Source organism: Nelumbo nucifera, chromosome 8, assembly GCF_055504915.1.
Source record: "Nelumbo nucifera cultivar China Antique chromosome 8, China Antique-T2T, whole genome shotgun sequence".
Taxonomy (NCBI): domain Eukaryota; kingdom Viridiplantae; phylum Streptophyta; class Magnoliopsida; order Proteales; family Nelumbonaceae; genus Nelumbo; species Nelumbo nucifera.
Window position 1 is genome coordinate 26,023,275 of NC_142656.1, and position 22,064 is coordinate 26,045,338.

Consider the following 22,064-nt stretch of genomic DNA (forward strand, 5'->3'; position numbering starts at 1 on the left):
CCAATTTACTTGGCCTTATTTACCCAAAAATAAACGACGCCCGTAAGTATTCAAAGAAAGAAAAAAAAAAGATGAAAAATGAAGAAATGGAGATAAAACTTACATCTCATCCGAGCTACGGCAGAAAAGGGAATGAGAAGATAGCACCACGTTTTTTAACATCAAACCGTAAACCCCTGCTACTGTTTGGTCAATCAGTTTGACAGTTCAACCACCTGAGTGCTGATTCGGTAGTTGTCTGGCCATGTCAACGCTTTTCTCCATGATAGCGGTTCAAGACAAATACAGATGGCATGAGGCCAAATAATTTGACAATCCAGGTTAAGGTTTAAAGTATCAATATAGGCCGATATGTATCGTGCAGATGGCTAAACAAGATGGCTTACCAATACCCCCTTCTAGGGGCTGTATCAGGTCAGCCACCAGTTCAGAAGGTGATCAAGCCTTTAACTGACCCTTCTGAACCGATTTCAAAAAAATAAATAAAACAACAAAAAAAATGTATCAATACAGGCCCATACGCTCTATGTTGATATTTGGAACTTGATCCAAGTGTACGGCGGTTTTAAAACCATGACCATACACCCTTGCCAGGGTCAAACAGTTTGACAGTTCAACCACCCGAGCCACAGTTTCAGGCATTTCAACGTTTTTCACTTTTTCTCAAAGATAGAAGGATTCATTGTAAATACAGAAACAATGGCATGACCATTTCTAGGCCAAATGTTTTGATAATCCAGGACGATAATGTTATAAATATAGGTTAGTCAAGCTTTCTTGATTCCAAGGTTCACAATATCGATACAGCCCAATACGTATCGACCTTCACAACCCCCCCCCCCCCCCCCCCCGCCCCTTCCCTATTACTTTTTTTTATCTTTTTTGTGAACCTGGTTGAGAGGGATCAGTCTAAGGCCTTTCTACCCCCTGAACCAGGTTAAACCCTGTAACGCACGCCCTCTGTAGGGCGTATCAGGAGCCTCCTGATACGATACGTATCGGCATCGAAATTTTGATCCTTGATTTGATTTTTCCACTAAAGTAGAACAACGAAGATTTAAGATATCAATAGTTCACTTTTCGGGTCTCTCTTAATTCCTGCTTATGGCTGACCTTGGCCTAATCCTGGCTTGCACTGAGCACTGTATAAGATAACCAAAATCATAGATAGCAAATTTGTAAAGAAAACACAGAAATTCATGTCTACTATCAGTATTATCAAAGACTATAATACACCTGTGAACACCGTAAAGAATAGTCACAAAACAAATGCATTGCACGGTCCCAGCTCAGCACTCAAACAAGCTTTTCCTTCTTCCAGACTCAAGATTGTCATGTTCATAGATCAGCAAATGAACCAATTGAATTCACTACCCAAAAAGGCAATAACACCTGCACTTCCAGGACCAATGTGCCAAGTGCTTCCCAATTTTCAACAGAGGAAGCTGTGCCCCTTTCACAAAAACTCTGGACACCTATCGTGATATCCCCTGAAAGTCATTACTGAAGCCATTACACCATCAGTCCTGAGGCTGAATACCAATAAAATATGCTATGATACAATATATTATATGTTGACATCCTATACGAGAAAATGATAATACTGAATGAATGGTTAACTATATGTTGACATCCAGGCTTTGGATTGGAAAATTAGAAACGGTGTGGCTTGCAATCTATGGAAAGATGTGGGTAAGAAACAAATACTGGAACATTGAGTATAAATGAATGGTTTATACATGGGGATGAAAATTTAGAGAGAAATAATCTCAATAAATTCTGTAATTAATAGAGAATCCAAATACTGGAACATTGAGAGTATAAATGACATCATCCCAAATGAGATTACAGCCCAGATGAAGGCTATCCATTTTCCAACTATAGAATGTGAAGAGCAATTAGTATGGGCCCATAATCCCTCTGGGACCTTAGCAGTTAAGTCAGCTTATGCCATGCTTAACAATGAGGATGAGGACAACAATGTAATGAAGAGAGCAACTTGGTCCATCCAAACAATCTCTGCCACTCAAAAATAAAATTCTTTTTATGGTCTCTTATTAGGAAAAAATTACCCACAAAATACAGGCTATATAAAAAAAGGTTTTGATTGTGATCAAGACTACCTCTTCTGTGATGACTCAGAAGATACTGACCATATTTTTATGAAGTACCCGATGGCTATCCAAACATGGGCTATCTTAGAAGATCAACTACTTATTCCAAAAGCAGGGCTTGACTGGTCGGTGAAAATAATGGACCAAAAAACATGTAAGAGCTTCCGAAATTTTTGGGAAAAAATAAGTTTTATTCTCTGGTCTCTATGGAAAAAATTGTATTGTTAAAATCTTTAATGATGAGATGTACAACCCTTCCGATATAGCTCATAAAGCAGTCATCTTTTTAACAGAATATGTGAAGGCAAATAAAGACAATTTGATGGAAGAAAAAAGAAATTCCTCTATCAGTTGGAATGTGTGGATCCCTCCAAAAGAGGATTAAATCAAGCTACACTCCGATGCCTCTAATGGAAGCTGTGCCTACAGATGCATAGCAAGAGATCACAAGGGCAGAGTGATTAAAATAAGTATGGGTTCTGCAAGCGTAAGTTCAATTATGTTTGCAATAATGAGAGCAACCATGGAAGTACATAGATTGGTTAATCATCCCCATAACAGAAGAATAATCATTGAAAAAGATTCAAAAGCAACCATTGAAGCCTTGCAAGATAAAAGGTCTTCCACGTGGAGATGCAGCAGTATGAAGGAAAAATGCAAGCAAATTGTTTGTGACATAGGCCTTGAAATCAACTATGACCACATTCATAGGTAAGGAAATCAGGTAGCAGATTGGATTTTGGATAGCAAATAAAGGTCACTCATTGCAAGATGAGGATTTAGCTTATATACTGTGGGATCTTAGATATATTCTTCAAGCAGACAACGCTAGCTGTCCTTTGCTAGGGTTGTCCTAGCTTTTTGTTCTCCCTTTGTACCAAAAAAAAGGTCAAACTTTTTTGCTGGAGGCAAATTTTCAGATGTGTGATAGGCTCCAATAGAGGTGGAAAACCTGGTGCCTATCCCCTTTGTGTCTACCCTGTCTCAAGAGTGGACAAAACCCAAACCACCTTTTTTGACTTGTTAGTTTTCTACTCAGTGCAGAACTGTATTTTCCTCCGTTCAGGGTAATCTTAGAAACCTCCTAATATCTTTGATCTTGTTCAACAAATTTGACATCTTGTTGCACAACATATAGCATCATACATGGGCAGCCCTTTTTTGGAGCCCTTTGGTGCAAGATAAATGCAATAATTTTTTTAAAAACAAGGTACAAAAACATACAATCTTTGGATGAACTCTCCCAGTGAGGGTTGCACATTGGACTTTGGTAATGTAAAGAATTAGATGGTCACAATTAACAATATATTAAGGGGTGGGCAGACTGTAGCATGGTTTTCCATCAGAAGGCAGCAAGTTCTTCAAGTAGTGCTCTGGAAGATTGCAAATTAACATAATTTCAACGATTGCATTCTATGCAACCCTGGTGCATCCAGCATAGTAACAGTGTTGGGTGACAGGGTGAATTGGGAACTAGTCTCTAGGAGAAGGGCTGACAGAGGGTTAGGTTTACATAACATTCAAAGGAAAAATGAAGCCTCCACATCTCTGCTCCTGCTTAAAAGCATATAGTAACAGTGTTGACTACATGTCCAGTGATTAAAATTGCAGAGGATTCAGTTGCATACCACACATGCTATATTAATGCAGTTTCAGAAATAAGTATCAATGCCTACCATTCAGTCTTCAAAGTCTCCAGCATTCTCCAGTAAGTAATTGACTGCTAATTCCTCATTACGGTCACAAGCTAAAAATGCCTCAATGACAAGAGCTCTATCAAATCCCATTGCTTCAAGCTGGAAATATATGAACAAGAAACTTTATAAAGTGGTGTAAGAGGATTCAGGAAAAAAAAGAAGCACAAACAAAGAAAGAAAATCCATACACGTTCAATAGCCTCCTGTTCTGCCGGTGTCACACTGATGGCATGGGGCATATCTTGCTCAGGTTGATCAAACAGATCCCTGAATCCAGATAATTGCTACAATCAGCAAGTAAAAGGTGAAGGTATACCCAGATACATGTGCAACAGTGCTGTATCATGTCAGATACTTCAACGTCTAGGCATCTTCAAGAGGAAGAGATGAACTTATATAGACACTAAATTAACACAAGCAACAAGTTTTCACTTCACTAAAACAAATCATGAATGTGAATGGGAGTCCCGTAATAAAGCCATTCAGAGTAAGCTAAGGAAATGTGTTCTATCATGAAACAAGCAGTCAGACTAAATGCCTTATATTTGTCAATAAATATTCCTGAAATTTTTCTTAAGTACTCACCCTTCAGAACCTTCGAGGGGTTCATTTATTAACTGAAGAAACTCAGCATGGTGCTCCTGAATTAGTCTTAGAAGTTGAGGGTTTTGCTTGCTTAGCTCTTGAAGCATTGGCTGTAACAGAACAAACACTTGGGCTAGAGCTCTAAAATTGTTCCAAAAAAGCATCTAATGTCTTGAGGTTGAGGAGAACATACAGACCTGTAGAATTTGTGGATTTGCTTGAACCATTGAACGCAATGCTTGGAACTAGAATGCACCAAAAAGGGGGGAAATAAAGAAAAAAATTAGTAGTGAATCAAAGCGGCATTTCTATAATCTTCTATCACTATATAATCATCAATAAATTGCTTTTCTTATATTAATCAATAAATTGCTTGCTGATCAAAAAAGCACACAAAATGTTGTTTACATGTTAGTCATGCCCCCCCCCCCCTCAAGCAGATAAAATGGTGTTGTATCAAGCACCTTTTTCATTTGCCTCTAAATGATAAGCTGTTTGCGTAATATTTTCCTTGTAATACATTGACATTCAGATCATTGGATATGCACAACAAAACCAAAAAACAATCTAATACATTATGCTATGTGTTGTTTATATATAATTAGATAAATATGCATAAGTTGAGAATTAAAATTATACATTAGATATAAATAATGGATTTTAAACATTTTAAAATAAGGTATATATAAATCTAGAATAGTAATATACCTGCTGGTTGTTTCTGAGGAAATCAAGGGATCCATCACCAACAGCACCAGAATTGAGCGTCTCCTGTGAAAGAATTTACCTCAGAACAAAGTACATAGAAGGAAAATACATAGACAAGTAATTAAAGTTAGAACCCACCTGAGGAAACAAGTTGAGGGGAGAAGAATTAGGTAGACCAGATACAGGTGCAGTCCCTGCTACACCAGTGTCATTTGTTGGGTTAGGCCTATCTGGTGCCTGAATAGAAGGGAAGTGAGCCACTGGGACAGCGACCTCCGTTGATTCCGGAATACCCTAAAGGATAGACAATAAATCAGTTAAACCAAAGAAAAGCATAAGTTAGACCACCATAAGGGTTAAACATACAGAATATAAATAATCCACAGCTCGCTCAGGATTGTTGTAAGCTGCACGAAGTGCACGTGTAACAGTCTCCTTGTCCCAGATGCCACCACCCATATCCATTATTTGTTGAATAGTCTGCTCAAGATTATTACCAGCAACTAAATTTGATGCAGCTTGTCCATAGACATTAGATGCAGGAACCCTACAACGAGATGTCAAATATAATATTATCTAATGTGCTAAATGACAAACATGGTAGAAAAGATATAACTGAGGTATGCTGAAATGCAACTACTACAAAAACTCAGAGAGAAAAAGAGGGAATCCATTTCCTTGTCTATTTCAAAATAAAAATTTGCACATGTAGGGAAGTAAATAAATATAGATACAGTATGAGAAATAAACAATTCTTTGTACCAAATTTTCATGATTCCAGGGCATTATCTTTATGTTCACAAACTGATGTACATGCACAAGCCCAGTTAAGTATTGGTTTGTATAGACATGTAAGAAAAAACAGAAATCAGATGTATCTGCATAAATCTAAAAATGCAAAAACCAAATTTAACTTCACGATTAAAATTTAGTACATATTAGGTGCAGCTCTACCAGCAAGACCTAATAAGAATGAACATAAGAAAATAATCATTGCTTTTGTAAAACATTATTGTCGTAATGTCTCTTTCCATAGCAGTTATTAAAGTTGATTAAGAAAGAAGTTAACATATCATACATGATTTATTACTACATTATATTTCAGTAGTTAAAGAAATCAAGGTGTCCTAAAATACCTGAAAAGAAATCTAAAGAACTGAGACATCAATTTTGTAGTTCAACAGGGAATAAAGTTCTAATATGATAATCACCAACGAAGCAATCCAGCCATGATGCATGTTTCATCTACTTGATTAATCAAGGAAACACCATATTCAAAGTTGGACCGTATAAGCTATACATTAACAAGACAGGGGAGAGGACTTCTATTTCAATTTTTTAATCAATGATTAACTTGTATCATTCATGAAAGTGCTCCTTCCTACCCAAAAGTACAAGTAGAAAGAAAGTAGTACAAAGCAGTCCTTGTCAGCTACACATATTTTTTATAAATAACAGTATACTTTTATTAAGCCAAAAACAAATTACAGAATCTACACATTGGATTCAGCTCAAAGATTGAGATGGATCCCAAAGTGTCTTTTTCTGCTCATGCTAGGGTGTTCCCTAGAAGCAACACATCACAGCTACACCCAATTATGTGGTGAAAAATGGGTAAGGGTACCCACATCCTTTTCAATGAAATTAATTAAAGAAGTTAATCCAAGAAACACAAATTCAATTAGCCACTTGAAATATAGAACCATTAACAGGAAGGACTATGGAATTAGTAGACATAATGAAGAGAAGGATTAATATTGCATATTTAAAAAAAAAAACTAAATAGATGGGTAAAAAAGCTAAAGAAATTGATGGCTACAAATTATGGAACATGGGAGAAGTAAATAATAGAAATGGAGTAGCAACAATGGTAAATAAAGATCTGAAAAAGAAATTTTAAATGAAAGAGTTTTTTTTTTGATAAATGAGTAAATGTTAAAAGAGTTGGACATAGAAGAATTTTACACCAATACTTTTTACAAACACAATGCACAAAAAGTGCAACGGATGTTTTGCACCCTAGGCACATACAATTTCAAAGCAATGTGCAAAGTTTTAAAAATGCAAAAAAGAGTAAAGAAAATCAAAACAAAATCAATTAATTAGTAAAAATAATATTTATAAAAAATGCAAAATTTAACTTTAAACAAAATGTTTTAAAAAGCATATCAGCTCAAACTTAAATACATAATCTTAGCATATAAAACATATTGACAGTGAAAATGCAAAAACAAAACCAAACGTAGCATACAAAACATGTCCAAGTGCTCAACAATTCAAGCATGTTAAACTTTCAATTTCTTTATTTATCACAATCACATTTTTTCAAATAGTTGATGTGATGTTAAACATCTTACATTCCTAATTCTACGAGCCACCTTTGAACGAAGCCCCGAGTCAAAATACCATTTAAATGATTGCTTAACTTGTTTTAGGTGAGGAAACCATTAACATAATTAGTGCTTATGAGCCTTAAGCGGGTTAAGAAGAAAACATTAAAGGACGATATTGGAAAACTTACAAGGATCAATCCAAGATATTCCAAATGATGACAAGAATTATATAGGAGATCTAAATGGTTATATGGAGAAAGAAATACAAGATATGATATGGTCTATGAAGGATTTGGGTTTGGAGAGAGGAATGAAAAAAGAGATACAATTTTAGAATTTATACCAATAAGATTAATCGAGGGCCTTTATAAAACCATCTCAAAGGTCTTGTCCGAGATGTTGAAATTGGTCCTTCCCATAGTAATCTCTCCCTTTCAAGGAGCCTTCGTGGAAGGAAGGTAGATTGTGGATCAAATCTTGGTGGTTAATGAATGTGTGGTAGAAAGAGGAAAAGCAGAGAGAAAATTCTGGTTTGCATGGTGAACTTAAAGAAAGCCTATGACCTAGTAGTTTGGCAAGTGTTGCCCTAGAGATATTCGGGATTGGGCCAAAGTGCAGAAAGTGGACCGATGGTTGTGCTAGCTCAATTCTTATCAATTGAGTGGCCAAAGATTTTTTCCTAGCCAATCGTGGATTAAGACAAGGAGACCCACTGTACCATTTTCTTTTCAGCATAGTGGCAGAGGTTTTAAGTAGATTAGAAATGATGAAAGCAAATCTACAAGATTTGATTAAGGGATGGAGAATAGGAGGAAATCAAAAGGTAATCTCCCACCTCTAATTTGTTGACGATACAACTTTGTTTTGTGAGGGTGTGGATTTTAAAATGGTGAAAAATCCGAAATTGTTGATTGATGAATTCGTGGGACTAACTAGCTTGAAAATCAAGTGGGGCAAAAGTGGGATTTCATGATTCAACATGGAAGATAGGAAAAATGCAAAGTTTTGTTAAGGTTCTGGGATGTGAAACTAGAGAATGGCGAATACTTTACCTAGGTTTGTAGTTGGGAGGAAATCCTAGAAGTAATGAGTTTTGGAAACCAAAGGTGGAAAGGTTTGCTAGGAAATTAGCCTTTTGGAAGAGGAATTACAATTCGTTGGGAGGAAGAATTAATCTAATAAAATCTACACTAGCAAACCTTCCTATTTATTTCCTTTCCACCTTCCACATCCCAACTTGGACTGTAGGACAGTTAGAAAACTATATGAGAGACTTTCTTTGGGAACCAGGAGAGGGAAAAAAAGGATCACCTGGTAAAGTGGGAATAAGTTAGCAAACCTAAGGAAGAAAGGGGGTTTAGGATTAGGGAACATTGTCCTAAGAAACACAGCTTTTTCAGGTAATTGGTTGTGGAGACTCCCCTTTAAGAGAGACTTAGAGAGGATGTGGCACAAAGCTATTGTAAGCATTCATGGGTTGGATGGTAATGGCTAAGATGAGAAATTTTTTTTATCAATAATAGAAACTTTATTAATTAAGAGAAGATTTATGAAGCTTTGGGTACAATAAGGGGGAGATAAAAAGTCTTAGCTCCCCATCAACAAATTGCAATGAAAGAAGATTAAAAATTAGCCCAAAATATAGCCTCCCTATTCACCCCTTGCTTGGCCAACCCATCTACAAAAGAATTAGCAGTCCTTTTCACACAGCTATATTGTATCTCAATGTCCCTACATAGCCATAAAAGTTTTTTATTTTCATATTTGTAACTCCACAAGCCACTGTCCTCTTTCTTCAACCAGCTAATCACCACCTTTGAATCACCTTCCAAAATCAGCCGACTGATATTTAGTTCCCTTGCTCTTTGAACCCCTTCCATAGCTGCAAGGATCTCAGCCCTAAGAGAGTCTCCTTCTCCAATAGGGCCTGAGAAAAGAGCAATAACAATCCCTTCCTCATTCCTAAAAACTCCCCCAATCACAGAGGGCCATGGATTCCTTATGCTACCGCCATCAAAATTCACTTTTATAAATCCAAAGGGAGGAGGGGACCACAAGGGACTAAGAGTCCTCTTACATAGAGTAGAGGTTGCTATCTCTTTCCAGTTTCTTAACAGGTCAGCTATAGGAAAGTCAAAGAACAGTTCCATAGTTTTTAGCTAGTGGGCAGCCCTTAAAAGTACTAGGTCTAATAGGTCTTCCAGGGATCTTTCCTTTTCTGAAAATATTCGAGAGTTACTTTCCTCCCACAGTGACCAACACACTGCTGCCCTAATACTCCACATCATCTTCCCTCGCTTCTTAGGTCATCTAAAAAACGAAGGGGAGAACATACCTTGGACACTCTCAGGAGGGTTCCAAGTACACCCAAAGCGAGAGAGTACCCACTCCCAAAAAGTTTTAGTAACCTTACAAGAAACCATAAGGTGGTAATCGGATTCCCCATCATCTTTACAGAGAGAGCATCCATTAGGAAGTAAACAAGAATTGGGTCACTTTTTCTGAAGTAGATCATTTGTATTTATTCTTTCCAGGAAAATTTCCCAACAAAAAACCCAACCCAAGGAGGAATGGGCTTGCTCCGAGTTCCCTTAGTCGGGAAGGACGCACCAGGAGGGACAGATGACTAAATTAAGGTTTCAAAAAACGAAGCGCAAGAGAAGGTTCCTGAAGTAGCAGGGGTCCAAATTCTGGTGTCTTCCCTATTAGGATTAAGGAAGATATTCTCAAGGATGGCTAATAAAGGTAAGAGGCTGTCCAAGTCTATATCCCTAATTGCCCTTCGCAAGCCGAGGTTCCACCCAAAACCAGAAGTGGAGTCTGAAGGAACTAAAAAAGAAGAGATAGGTTCATTTTTCAAATCTGATAGAGCATACAAGGAAGTAAACTAGTCCTTCGGAGGTGAAACCCCAACCCAAAGATGTTCCCAGAATTGTATTCGATTGCTAGAGTTAACACCGTACCTGATCCAAGGGGAGAAAGATAGAAGCAGATCATGGATGGATTTCCATAGAGGAGAAGATGTAGCCCTTGCCATAATTCTAGAATCCCAGTCGTTATCTTCCAGCCCATGTATGCTAGCCACGATCTTTGTTCACAATTTTCCTTTTCCACTGTGAACCTCCACAACCATTTTCCCAACAATGCCATATTCCTTTTCTTGATGTTTCCAATCCCAAGACCTAGTTTTTTACATCTAATAACCACCTCCCATCTCACCCGATGATCTCTCTTCTCCTCTACCGACTCCCACAGAAAATTCCTCCTTAATTTTTCCAATAAGTTGGAAACCTTGAGGGGATCTTAAACACTAACAAATAATAAACAAGTTAGCTAGGGTGAACCTAATTAGAGTGACTCTCCCTCCTAAGGAAAGACAGTTTCTCTTCCAGGACACAAGCCTCTTCTCAAATCTCTCCACTACCAGAGTCCAAAAGCTTTCATTCTTAGGGTTATCTCCTAAAGGGAGGCCCAAGTACGTCAAAGGCCAATCTGAGATTGTGCAACCTAACACACCTGCATAATTCCTTAACTCCCTCTCCTCCACATTCACCCCCACCACACAACTCTTATCAAACTTCACCTTAAGGATAGACATCTGCTCAAAGAGTTCTATTGCTAATTTTAAATTCCGGGTCCAGCTTATATTCCCACCCTCGCAAAACAAAATTGTGTGTTTTGCAAACTAGAGATGTGTCAGTGGTACCTCCTCCCTTCCAAATCTCCACCCTTTTATCAGATTCCTCGAGTCTGCTCTATGGATCAATCTCCCAAGTACATCAGCCATCAGGGTAAAAAGATAGGGGGAGAGTGGGTCTCATTGTCTTATACCTCTCAAAGCAAGAAAGAAGTCAACCATCGTTCCATTTACCAATATAGAATAGTGACAAGTCCTAATACAGCGCCAAATCCATTTACACCACCTTTCTCCAAAGCCATAGCTTCTCAATAGTTGCACTAGAAAAGACCAATCCACTAAGTCATAAGCCTTCTCCAAATCCAATTTGCATACCACTCCCTTCTTAGATTTTCTGAAGCTCACCAGACTCTCATTTGCAATGAGGATTTGATCAGTTATCTGTCTTCCCTCTACAAAGGCTCCTTGGTTGAGTGCAATAATAGAGGGGAGGACCTTCTTTATCCTGAGAGGGAACACTTTTGCAATTATTTTATACAAGCTGTTCACCAAACTGATAGGTCTGAAATCCTTAGGTTGTGATGCCTCTTTTTTCTTTGGGACCAAAGCAATGAAAGTTGAGTTCAGGCCTGGATTAATTATTCCCCTACTGTGAAACTCCTCGAAGACTGACCTAAGATCCTTCTCCATTGTATCCCAGCAATCTTGATAGAAAGCCATTGTGAAGCCACTTACACCTGGGTTTTTGCCTCCAACTTATTTCCTCCTTAATCAAAACATCCTCCATCTGCCTCCTCAACTCCCATCTCATTTTCCTATCTTCCTCTCGAAAGGATCCCCTCTCTTCCTTCATATCCAAATCCTCAATTTGCTCCAAAAGGACTTGTTTCCTTTCCTCTATTCTTCCAAACTCCAACCTATTCCACTCCTTTAGTTGTGATTTTAGAAATTCAAGTTTCTTGTGGAACCTCATTCCCTCCCACTCTACTACCGGATTAGATTGCTCCCACCACTCCCTGATCTTCTCACTGAACCCCGGATGGGTCCACCACATTTTCAAACCTAAATAGAGTGGGTCCATCACCTCTCAATTCCTCCTTACACATCACTATATGCCAATGGTCTAAAGTAATTCTTGAGAGTGCCCTAGATACTAGGTTACCCCAATGTTCCTCCCAATCTATTGAAAACAAGAACCTATCCAGCTTGGAGCATACCGGCTTCGACTGAAGGTTGGACCAAGTGTAGTTATTATTTAGGAGTGGAATTTCTTTAAGCTCAAAAGTATCCACAAAATGGTTGAACTTCCTCATACTAGTTTTCACTCTCTGTCTGGGGTTGTTGGTTTCCTCTGTAAACCGCACTACATTAAAATCCCCTCCCACACACCACGGTCCTTCCCAGAGGCTCCTAACATCACTCAATTCCTCCCACAATTTCTTCCTCTGCCTATAGTCATTGGGGCCATAAACGTTTGTTAGCACCCATTCGTACCCATCTTCCACCTATCTGAACTTCAGGGAAACAGAGTAATCACCTATTAGCTCCTCCTCCAAGCCGATTAGTATATCTTCTTTCCACAGTGTTACAATCCCGCCTGAGGATCCCCATGATGGAGCGGCCACCCACTTTATTCCCCTATCCCTTCACGCACTCCTTGCCCATCTGCAATCAAAATCCATTCTTTTAGACACATGGATCATTACCACATCCGGGTTAAACTTCTTAATCACCTCTTTAATTGTTGCTCTCTTCCTAACACTACCCAAGCCCCTCACATTCCAACTTAGAATTCTCATTTTAACTTCTCAAGCTCAACCCCAACTCCTCCACCCTCTACTTAACCCCTTTCCTTGTATCCCCTCTCACCTCAAACTTCTTGTCCCCCTCAATATCTCTTTTCAACCTCTCTACTTCACTCAACTTTCTTTTCTTTAACTTACTATCCTCTTTTTTATGCAGATAAACCTTTAGATCATTTGGATTCTTCAGTTTACACCCCAACTTTGGCACAAATTCTGCAACTGATTCTTCCTTGCTAGTTTCCTACTTATCTAATGTTCCTCTCTTCTCACTCCTAGGGATCTTCTCAATCCTTTCCTTATTTCCTCCATCATTTATCCTTTCTACCCCTTCTGTAAACCCCCTCTGCATTTCCTTCCTCTCCACTTCACCCATTAGACCCTCAATGATTTCCCATATCCTTGTCTCCCTACAAGTTTTCTCAACCACTTCCTCCCCTTCCTTATCCCCTTATATCCTCACTGTGACTTTCTAACCATGGACCTCAAACACTTGGTTGAGAAAGGAATATGGAACAAGGGACACAGAGCACTCATCAGTAGCAAAAACTGAATTGGCAGAGTTAACAGAAATACCCGAGGTCAGCTGAGGGTGGAAAGGGGTATTCAAACGAGGAAGATTGGTTGTCACTCCCTGTTCAGAGAATTTGGAGCTCTCTATCTCCTTGGATTGGAGGAAATTAATCCTCGTCACTTGGTCTGCACAAAGACCTCTTCCTGTACCCAATTGTTTACCCCACTGTGATGTACTCTTGTTCAGTTCATAGTAAACTCGGGCTAACTACTTCTTAGATTCTTGCAAGACACTAGAACTTGGGAGGGGCACGTCCAGCTTTGGGCCAAGGACAGCTCTGTTACAAGTGTTTGTTTCGTTCACCCACTCCTCCCCTTTTTCCTTTTGCTCCCCCACTACCTCCTCAAGAAACAGAAGTTCCAAATTTAACGTTCCCCTGTTTTGATCTTCAATATTATCGTCATTTTCCAAGCTGCCCAAACTTTCAAAATCTTCTAATTTCTCATCACAATCGTTCTCTGAGCTGCAGCTTATCTATCCTTTGTCTTCCTCTTCCCTCTCTTCTATTCTATTCCTCGCATAACGTAGGCTTGGATGATCAAGACCAAGGCTTTTCTGCTCGTCACTGACCTGTCTACATACCCAACTCAGAGTCCGATTACCACCTGTCACGCGCCTATTATGGTGTTTCAAGTGTTCGGCCAAACCCTCCTTAGACGATGATAGATGACAAGTTTCATCTATCATCGAGTTTTCACAAAACCGCCCCACGTGATAACTTAAGTTGTCACGTGGGCCTCTCAAGGTGCAACCGGGTTCCCCTCTTGGCTCACCCCTTTTTCTAGCTGGTTCAGTTTTTGTTACAGCCGGTGCTAAGATGAGAAAATTGCTCCCTGCTTCTCCGCTTTGTCTCTATGGAAAGCAATTCATGAAGTCTATGCAATCTTTCTTAACTCTATCAAGTATGATGTGGGATGGGGTAACAAAATTCGATTCTAGGAAGACCTATGGTTGGGGCCAAGTCCACTTGAAGACCAAATCCATGAACTCTTTTAAATTTCTCAAACTATCTCCAGGTTGGGAACACCCTCTCCAACTAGTTTAAACTAGAATTTAGGGTTTAGAAGGGGATTAAAGGAAAATGAATGTTTGTCCTTGATTCTCTTACTTGAAACCTTAAAGCAAGCTTCTTTGTACTCTTCCCTTGAGTATTCTAGAATTTGGTTGACCTCTCCTGATGGCATATTTACTTGCTCAACCTCCTTTAAATCCCTTACCTCATCTAGCTCTCAAGGAGTGCACTTTCCAGTTAAAGTAATTTGGAGTAAGCCCATCCCACTAAAAATTCAAGCTTTCTGCTAGGAATTTTTTCTTGGTAAGGTAAATACTTGTAACATTCTGCAAAAAAAGGCCTATTGTTTGTCTCTCTCCTCACATGTGCTTCGTTTGTAGGGGTAACAATGAGACTTTATCTCACTTACTTTTCTCTTGTCCTTTTCTGCTGAGAAGGGAGTTTTTTATTCTCTGTTGGGGTGCAGGTGGGTCCCACCCCCAGATGTGGAGGGTCTCTTCAACCCTAACTTCTAGAGGCAACCTAAGAAAAGGGGGAAAGTGCTTTGGAAAGCCACTAAGGCAGCAATTCGTTGAGTGGTGTAGGAAGAGAGAAATAGCAGAATTTTCTTGGAAAATAGTCAAAGCTTGGATGCAGTGATAGCCAATTCCAATTCTGATTCCCAAGGATTTTCATTCCGATTCCAATTCTAATCCTGACTACAAACAAAAAGAACCCTAAGGTTCTTATTTTGGTAATAAAATAAAATTTATTAAAATAAAAAGAGAGAGTACAAAGAAGGTAACAAGAAGTCACCCGAGAGAAGAAAAGAAAGATCAACACCACCCATCACCAACACTTCATCTTAATAATACTACACTACTAGAGAGAAAGAGAGAGAACACAACAATTGTCCCAAGCAAAACCAGAACCTGTAGAGTTTACCCTCCCCCCTCCCCAAATTAACCAAATAAAAGACAAGACCTACAAAATACACTTTATCAGAACCCATAGGGTCTTCACCAAGGCAAATCAGCCCTTATTTACTTGCTCCAATCATAGATGAATTCACTAAACATATAGGGGAAGAGGCTCCATGGTTCTTGCTATTTGATAATGGCTTGTTTTAATTGATCATAGTATTAAAGGATTAAATGTAAAACTAAGTTTATTGACAAATACCTTGGTAACAAGAGGTTTTAAAATAGGGACTAAAACAAAACATATGCTATGTAAATTTAATAATAATAACAACACCAACAACAATAATAATAATAAGAGTGCAAATCAAGATACAGTTTAGACACCAAGAGATAGCTCAGTGTGACCTTTTCTAGTACCTTAGTTCAATAGTTTATAAACAAGGGAGATATTGAAGGGGATGTTGCTCATCAAAAAAGAACTTACAAGAATGTCGCCCATAGAATTAAAGCAAGATAGGGAAAAATGAGGGGTGCATGCAGAGTCTTAAGCATAGGCAAATACAACTTAAATTAAAAAGAAAATTCTGTAAAATAGTTGTAAGGCCAGCTATGCTGTATGGAGCAGAGTGTTGGGCAATCAAGAAACCACACATCCAAAAAGTGAGTGTGCAGAAAATGTGCCTGCTTAGATAAATGAGTTGAAAAACTAGAAAGAAGGGTCAAAATTGAAGTCATTAGAAGAAACCTAGGAGTAACTCCAATAGGTGATAACATGAGAGAAAGTAGATTAAGATGATTTGGTCCTAAGCATAGAAGACCACCAACAACACCATAAGAAGAAGTGATCTGTTACAAGTTGAAGGGAATAGGCGGGCTAGGGGCAGACCAAAAAGGACATGGATCGAAGTAGTAAGAAATGGTTTACGTGCTCATAATTTAACAATGGGCATGGCATTAAACAGAGCATAATAGAGAAATTGGATTCATGTAGCTAACCCCATATATTTAAAACAAGGCTTAGATGATGATAATGATGACGACGCCAATGATGATGATAGGAGAAACATGTATATACATGTGTAAGTATATATATTTAACCAACATATTGTTACCTAACTTACCTTGAACATCATAACATGAAAATTATACTAAACACAACCATGTAGCCAAAAGATCCCTCGTGTGTTTTCCTGCTTCCAGACTCTAGACAAAGCTAATATGCACATCTTTTCTGATCACCTAAGTGCTAAATCACTTTATAATATGCCACAGTCAAGTGTTAAAAATCCCAGCTAATTGGACAAACCTAACCATTGAACATATGGATTATCTTTCCCCAGCATTCACCTAGTATCACCTATGCAACAAAGACCAGACACCCAACAAACACCACACAAATCTTTCAAATAAAGGCGAATTGCAAAAGTAAATAGTTATCCCCCACTTTTACTAACAAAAACTGCTTCACAAGCCCATTTGTTCTCTGAAGTTCTGTTCTTTTCCACAGGTGCATGCAAATAAAGAGATGATGAGAAGAAATGTCCTTAAAGAGACTATAATTCTAGAATAGGATTTCTTATCTGACCCCAAATGGGAGGACTAACAATTTATCTACTGATCCATTGATACAGAAGTAGAAACCATAAAATAATGATAGCATCAAGAGAAGCCAATTAGCAAATACAACAATAAATTCTCAAAGATCAAGAATAAAAACTCAAAGAAATAGATTTGGCATACAAACAGAAAGTCACGCAGTTGAAAAACACAAAACTTAGATCATCACAATCCCTTCTCCATAACATGCAATATTTCTTTGACATACAAACAGAAAGTCACCAGTTGAAAAAACACAAAACTTAGATCATCACAATCCCTTCTCCATAACATGCAATATTTCTTGTTAATATCAAAACAATGAATAATTAAGAGAATGGCAGCGAAGTTGGGATGGAAAACATACTCAGTTGTTGGTCTCTCAGATGCAGCTGCAACGTTTACTGGGGCCCTGTAACAAGAGGATCCATAGTGATAGGTCAAAATTACTAAATCCAAGGATGCACTACAAGAATGAATGTATTATTAACTTACGGTGCCTGTGAAGGAGCCTCAGGTGCAGCAACTGGAGCTGGTGTAGGTGCAGCAACTGGAGCTGGTGTAGGTGCAGCTGCTGGAGCACTTGTTGCAGGCTGTTAAAAGATAGGTCTTAGCCTTTATTCAAAATATGAAACTACTTAATCAGGGAAAAAAGGTTACACCCCTTGAGCACTAAAAAATGAAGATACCTGAGCAGACGAGGCCCCAGATGATCCCAAGGCTTTGGTCTGCAGATATAACAAGATTTTAGAACTACACTTAAGGAATGAAATAAAAACACTTTCCATTATGGTTCAAGCATGATTTATGATCAAACTACTATCTTGAAATATGACACAAGCAAAGTATATCTCAAGTAATTGTAGCTGACAGGTCATCCCATAATGTCACAATTCTACTGCAGTTTTGAAATTTTGCCAGAACTAGTGAAGGGGTTGCTATAAAGAAAGGTTTTGATGTAGAACAAGATTCACAATGTTAAACTATAGCCATAATATGTAGAGACAATATCAAATGAGACCTATTTTATGAGGGGGAAAAGAAGAAACATGATAGAGCAATCTACAAGTTGGCATGTAGGCTTTTCTAGGTGTTCGCATCTAGGGAGTTAACACTTAATAGCGAATAAAGAAAGTGCAAGGGGCATTTTGCGCCCAAGGCGTGCACCTTTTTGAAGCAAGGCGCAAAAATGCAAAAAAAGGCAAAAAAATTAGAAATGCTAGACATAATATTAATTAGAAATATAAACTTAAATTTTAAAATAAATGTTTTAATAAAACCTATTATATCAAATTAAAATAGTTAAACATAGCATGTAAAACATATTTAAAATAAAAATTTAAAAATAAAAATCAAGAAAAACATGTACAACATATTCAAGTATGGAAAACTCTCAATCTCTTTATTTTTTCCTCAACTGCATTACTTCAAACAGCTAATGAGATGTTAAATGTTATGCATTCCTGATTTTATGGACCACCTTTGTACCAAGCCCCTCGAGGCAAGTCCAAGCAAATCCATATAAGAGTCTTAAATTCTTAATCCCTATAAAAAAGATTTTATAATTCTAATTGTCTTTTAAAAACATCTTTTATCAGAGCCTTTTAATTGTTGGCTCATTCATTCATCATAAAAAAAAACGATATTTTTAAAAGACAATTAAAATTATAAATCTCCTTTTATAGGGATAAAGAATTTAAGACTTTGATATGAACTTGTTTGGGGTTGTCTCAAGTGGCTTGGTTGGGGGTCCAAGGGCGGCCCAAATGCTCAAGATAAAAAACAGAAAAATGCATAAACTTTCTAAAGGCTTGCAACAGGGCTGAAGTGGAAGGCACACCAGGCGTGTGCCTTTTGAAAATGCTGCTCTTGGAACCTAGGTGAGCATCTCTTTGTCTAGGCATGACTAAGGTGCACCTTTTAAATCATTGATTAATACTTGAATTTTTAGTATTAACTCCTCATCTGACACCATGTCCAGCCACATCTGAGCAACATAGCCCGGCTCCACTTGCCATGCCCTGCCATCCCTGTAAATTGTGATTTCCATAGACTACCATCAGAAAGTAACCAATTCCAGCCAACCACTACTAAGAAATCCACTTCTACTCAAAGTCTTTGCATCCTATAGGAGAAACAGACTCCTAACAATCCATCAAGAAAATCGAAACAGGCTCTTAACCCCTATAGCATGAAAGTATCTTGACCTTTACTGCTTTTTCCCTTCAAAATCAAGCCTGAATATATGGAAATTAGCTCATGTATCAGTCCTTTGAAGGCTCCAGGATAGTATCTTGACCTTTACCGCTTTTCCCTCTAAAATCAAGCCTGAATATATGGAAATCCATGTACCAGTGCTTTGAAGGTTCCACCCATACCAGAAGAAACTGGTTTCATTATTTAACATCGCTCAAGGTTTAGTTTGATCCATGCATAATCACCTGTCTAAGGGAAGCAAACATAAAAGAGATTTGACAACCTCTGATGAAAAAGTCAACAAGGACACCTGTAAAATCTTCTCATGTAGATATCCAATGATCTACCACTATTGTACAGGCCAGTTATGACTTCCACCTCTGCCTTTTTAACAAGAAATATTTATAATTACTGTCTTCCCAAATGCTCCAAAGCATTGCTGGCCTAGTGCACCTCCACAAAATCCTAAAATAAGTGCCTTCTAAGTGTAACTGGAGCAATACCCTTAAAAGCATATAAGATGCATAGTTTTCAAGACGATGCCTAGGCGATAAAGTACCCTTGGAGGCTCACCTTGCCTAATTGCCAATAAGTTTTGTATGTTGTGTTATTAAATACGTTTGTATTCTTAATTTTTTGAGATTATAATTATAAAATAGTCATTATTAAACTAAAATATTCATTTTGTGTGTTTATATACTAATTTCTTTTTATTATTTGCTTATTTGTTAGGGTTTAATTAACATAGACATAGCTAACTGCTGTGTTGAACCCTCAAAGACTTAAAAACCTGAACCAACAAGGAAGAACTTAAAAATTTGTCTAACCATGAAGTGTATACTTCTCTTGTGAACCCTATATTTTTTTAATTTTCTTTTCTTTCTTCTTTATCTTCTCATGAATATGTTGATTTTCCATACTTTAACATGAAGTTTATACTTCTCTTATGAAAATTATGGATAGTTATTAAGGAAATATGGTTATGGAACCTAGGGAACTACCCTAGCGACAAGGCAGCCCCTCTCTCCTAGCCTCACCATGGCGCCTTGAGAACTACACCAACATGTTTTTTATCTGAATATACATAACATATTCAAGCGTCCACTCCTACCATTGAGGAAAGAAGACAACAGAAAGTTTACACGATATCAAGTGGGTTACTTCTCACTTAATAGTGAATGGCTAGATACCTAGTTAAGTTTAACAGAAGCTACACCACTGTGCAACAATATCCTACCATTTTATAAAGGCTAGTAAAGGAAACAACCTGAAATACTTTAAAAGTATTAGAATCAAGGTTTTGATCCTCTTCTCTGCCTCTGATCATCTAATGGATATAATGTTCTAATAAAGATAGCTTTCAATTGTATGGACCCCTTTACTCAAAAGGGAAATGTCATGAACAGTATTAAGGATAGAATCACATAGACAACATCCAGTGCCAGAAAATAATAAGCTGATATTAGCACAAGTATAATGAAAGAACTAGGTTAAATCTGTAGCTTCTCCAACAAAATGAGAAGCATCAACACTTAAAATAGAAGAAAAAGGGAAAACGAAGCATCTGCACAATTATGATGTAAGAATAGTCTCCTGAAAAGATACCATGTAAATACAGAACATAAGAAAGATATTTAAGCTTTGAATGTTAATCTGGTAGAAGCAACCAAACCACCGTCAAGATATGACTAATAATTGTACAAATCACCCTAGAAAACATTCTTAATTACAAATTCGGAAATTAGCAATACAAAGGTTCGGAATTAAAAAAAAAAAAAAAAAGAATAGCACCGGAAGGTCATGCTGTTGTTATAATACAATAAAGGAAAAGAACTACTACCTTGCTGAGCATGACAACAAGAAAACCGTCTTCACTAACTTTGTTGTCTTCCAATGTGGTTTCATCTTTCAAAACCTTCCCATTATGGATCAACAATTGCTGCCCACATGGATAGCTGTCTTTTCCTTGTACATCCTCAATAGTTTTCTTTACCGCCATAATCTAATAAACAGATGAAACAAATAAGTTAAATCAAGTTAGCATAAATTGTTATGCAATGTCGGTAATCCCAATACAACAAGAAAATATGAAAGCCCTATAACAATATGATATGTAGTCCATTAGTTAAGAAAATAAACTAATGTTCTTTTTTTCTTTTACTTAGCAAGATATACGGTCTCTACTGAGCACAAACCCGTCCATACGAATAGCCAGAATGCCAAAAACCTAGCCTTTTTTTTCAAACCCCAAAATCCATCCGTCCCCAGAAAACAACCTTCATTACGAAACAGAACTCACCGTCCTTATGTCCCTATGAAAATCCGTTAAACAAGCTGAAAGCTTTAGTCAATTTGGATTGAGATTAGCCATTAGCTAATGAAATTGAGTAATAAAACCTTATGCAGGTAACAGAAATAAACAAAACGGAAGAGGACTCACCGTATCGCCGGGCTGAACCCGGATTTCAAAGTGGGTGCCTTTCAATGTCTTTACAGTCAGCTTCATCTCGACTAACTTGCAGAAGACAAGATCAATTTAGATGAATGTGAGAAGAGGAGAAATGACAAAAACCCTAAAAGGGAAACCCTAGAGCGCTCGGAGATCGGGAGAGAGGGACAGATAAAAAGGAGTGGGAAAAATAAAGAAGAAGAAGAAGAGAAAGAAGGCGAGACGGTGCATTAAAATATATATACGGTTCAGTTCACACAAGATATTTCGCAAAACACAAGACTACAAGAAGACAGACCAACCACGGAATACGTACGTTTTTAGAAGAAAAATAGGTTTCCCAATCGGATCGGGCCGGCCAAGTACGGACTACGGAGCTTCCCCCGGTCAAAACTGGGCCAATCACGATACAGCACGTCAAACTAGATTATGTGGACCCTACATATACAGAGCCAACCT

At 37.9% G+C, this 22,064-nt stretch overlaps 1 protein-coding gene across 3 annotated transcripts; it reads right to left on the reverse strand.

The window, feature by feature from the left end:
* Positions 1 to 1,147: 1,147 nt before the first annotated feature.
* Positions 1,148 to 21,822, reverse strand: LOC104605404 (ubiquitin receptor RAD23b-like). 3 transcript variants are annotated; one of them, XR_016079449.1, is made up of 13 exons: positions 21,597 to 21,822; positions 20,997 to 21,158; positions 17,650 to 17,688; positions 17,456 to 17,553; positions 17,328 to 17,372; positions 5,471 to 5,651; positions 5,243 to 5,398; positions 5,105 to 5,167; positions 4,594 to 4,641; positions 4,397 to 4,506; positions 4,000 to 4,095; positions 3,791 to 3,910; positions 1,148 to 1,490 (listed from the first exon to the last, which is right to left on the reverse strand). XR_016079449.1 is itself a non-coding variant. In XM_010270151.3 (13 exons), exons 1-12 carry the CDS (start codon positions 21,660 to 21,662, stop codon positions 3,794 to 3,796), a joined length of 1,164 nt encoding a protein of 387 aa, XP_010268453.1. In that variant the 5' UTR covers positions 21,663 to 21,822; the 3' UTR covers positions 1,148 to 1,490; positions 3,791 to 3,793. The 3 variants fall into 3 exon arrangements, 2 of the variants coding, with proteins under 2 accessions (XP_010268453.1, XP_010268452.1); XM_010270151.3 differs by having other exon boundaries at positions 4,000 to 4,078; XM_010270150.3 differs by having other exon boundaries at positions 1,148 to 1,503; positions 4,000 to 4,078.
* Positions 21,823 to 22,064: the final 242 nt, after the last annotated feature.

Bases quoted from the DNA above. Each gene is read 5' to 3' on its own strand.
- LOC104605404 (XM_010270151.3), bottom strand. From the start codon at position 21,662: ATGAAGCTGACTGTAAAGACATTGAAAGGCACCCACTTTGAAATCCGG. The intron at 17,689-20,996 runs GTAGTAGTTCTT...TTATATCTGCAG, and splicing joins TTGTTGTCATGCTCAGCAAG to ACCAAAGCCTTGGGATCATC. The intron at 4,079-4,396 runs GTGAGTACTTAA...ATCTGGATTCAG, and splicing joins CCCCTCGAAGGTTCTGAAGG to GGATCTGTTTGATCAACCTG.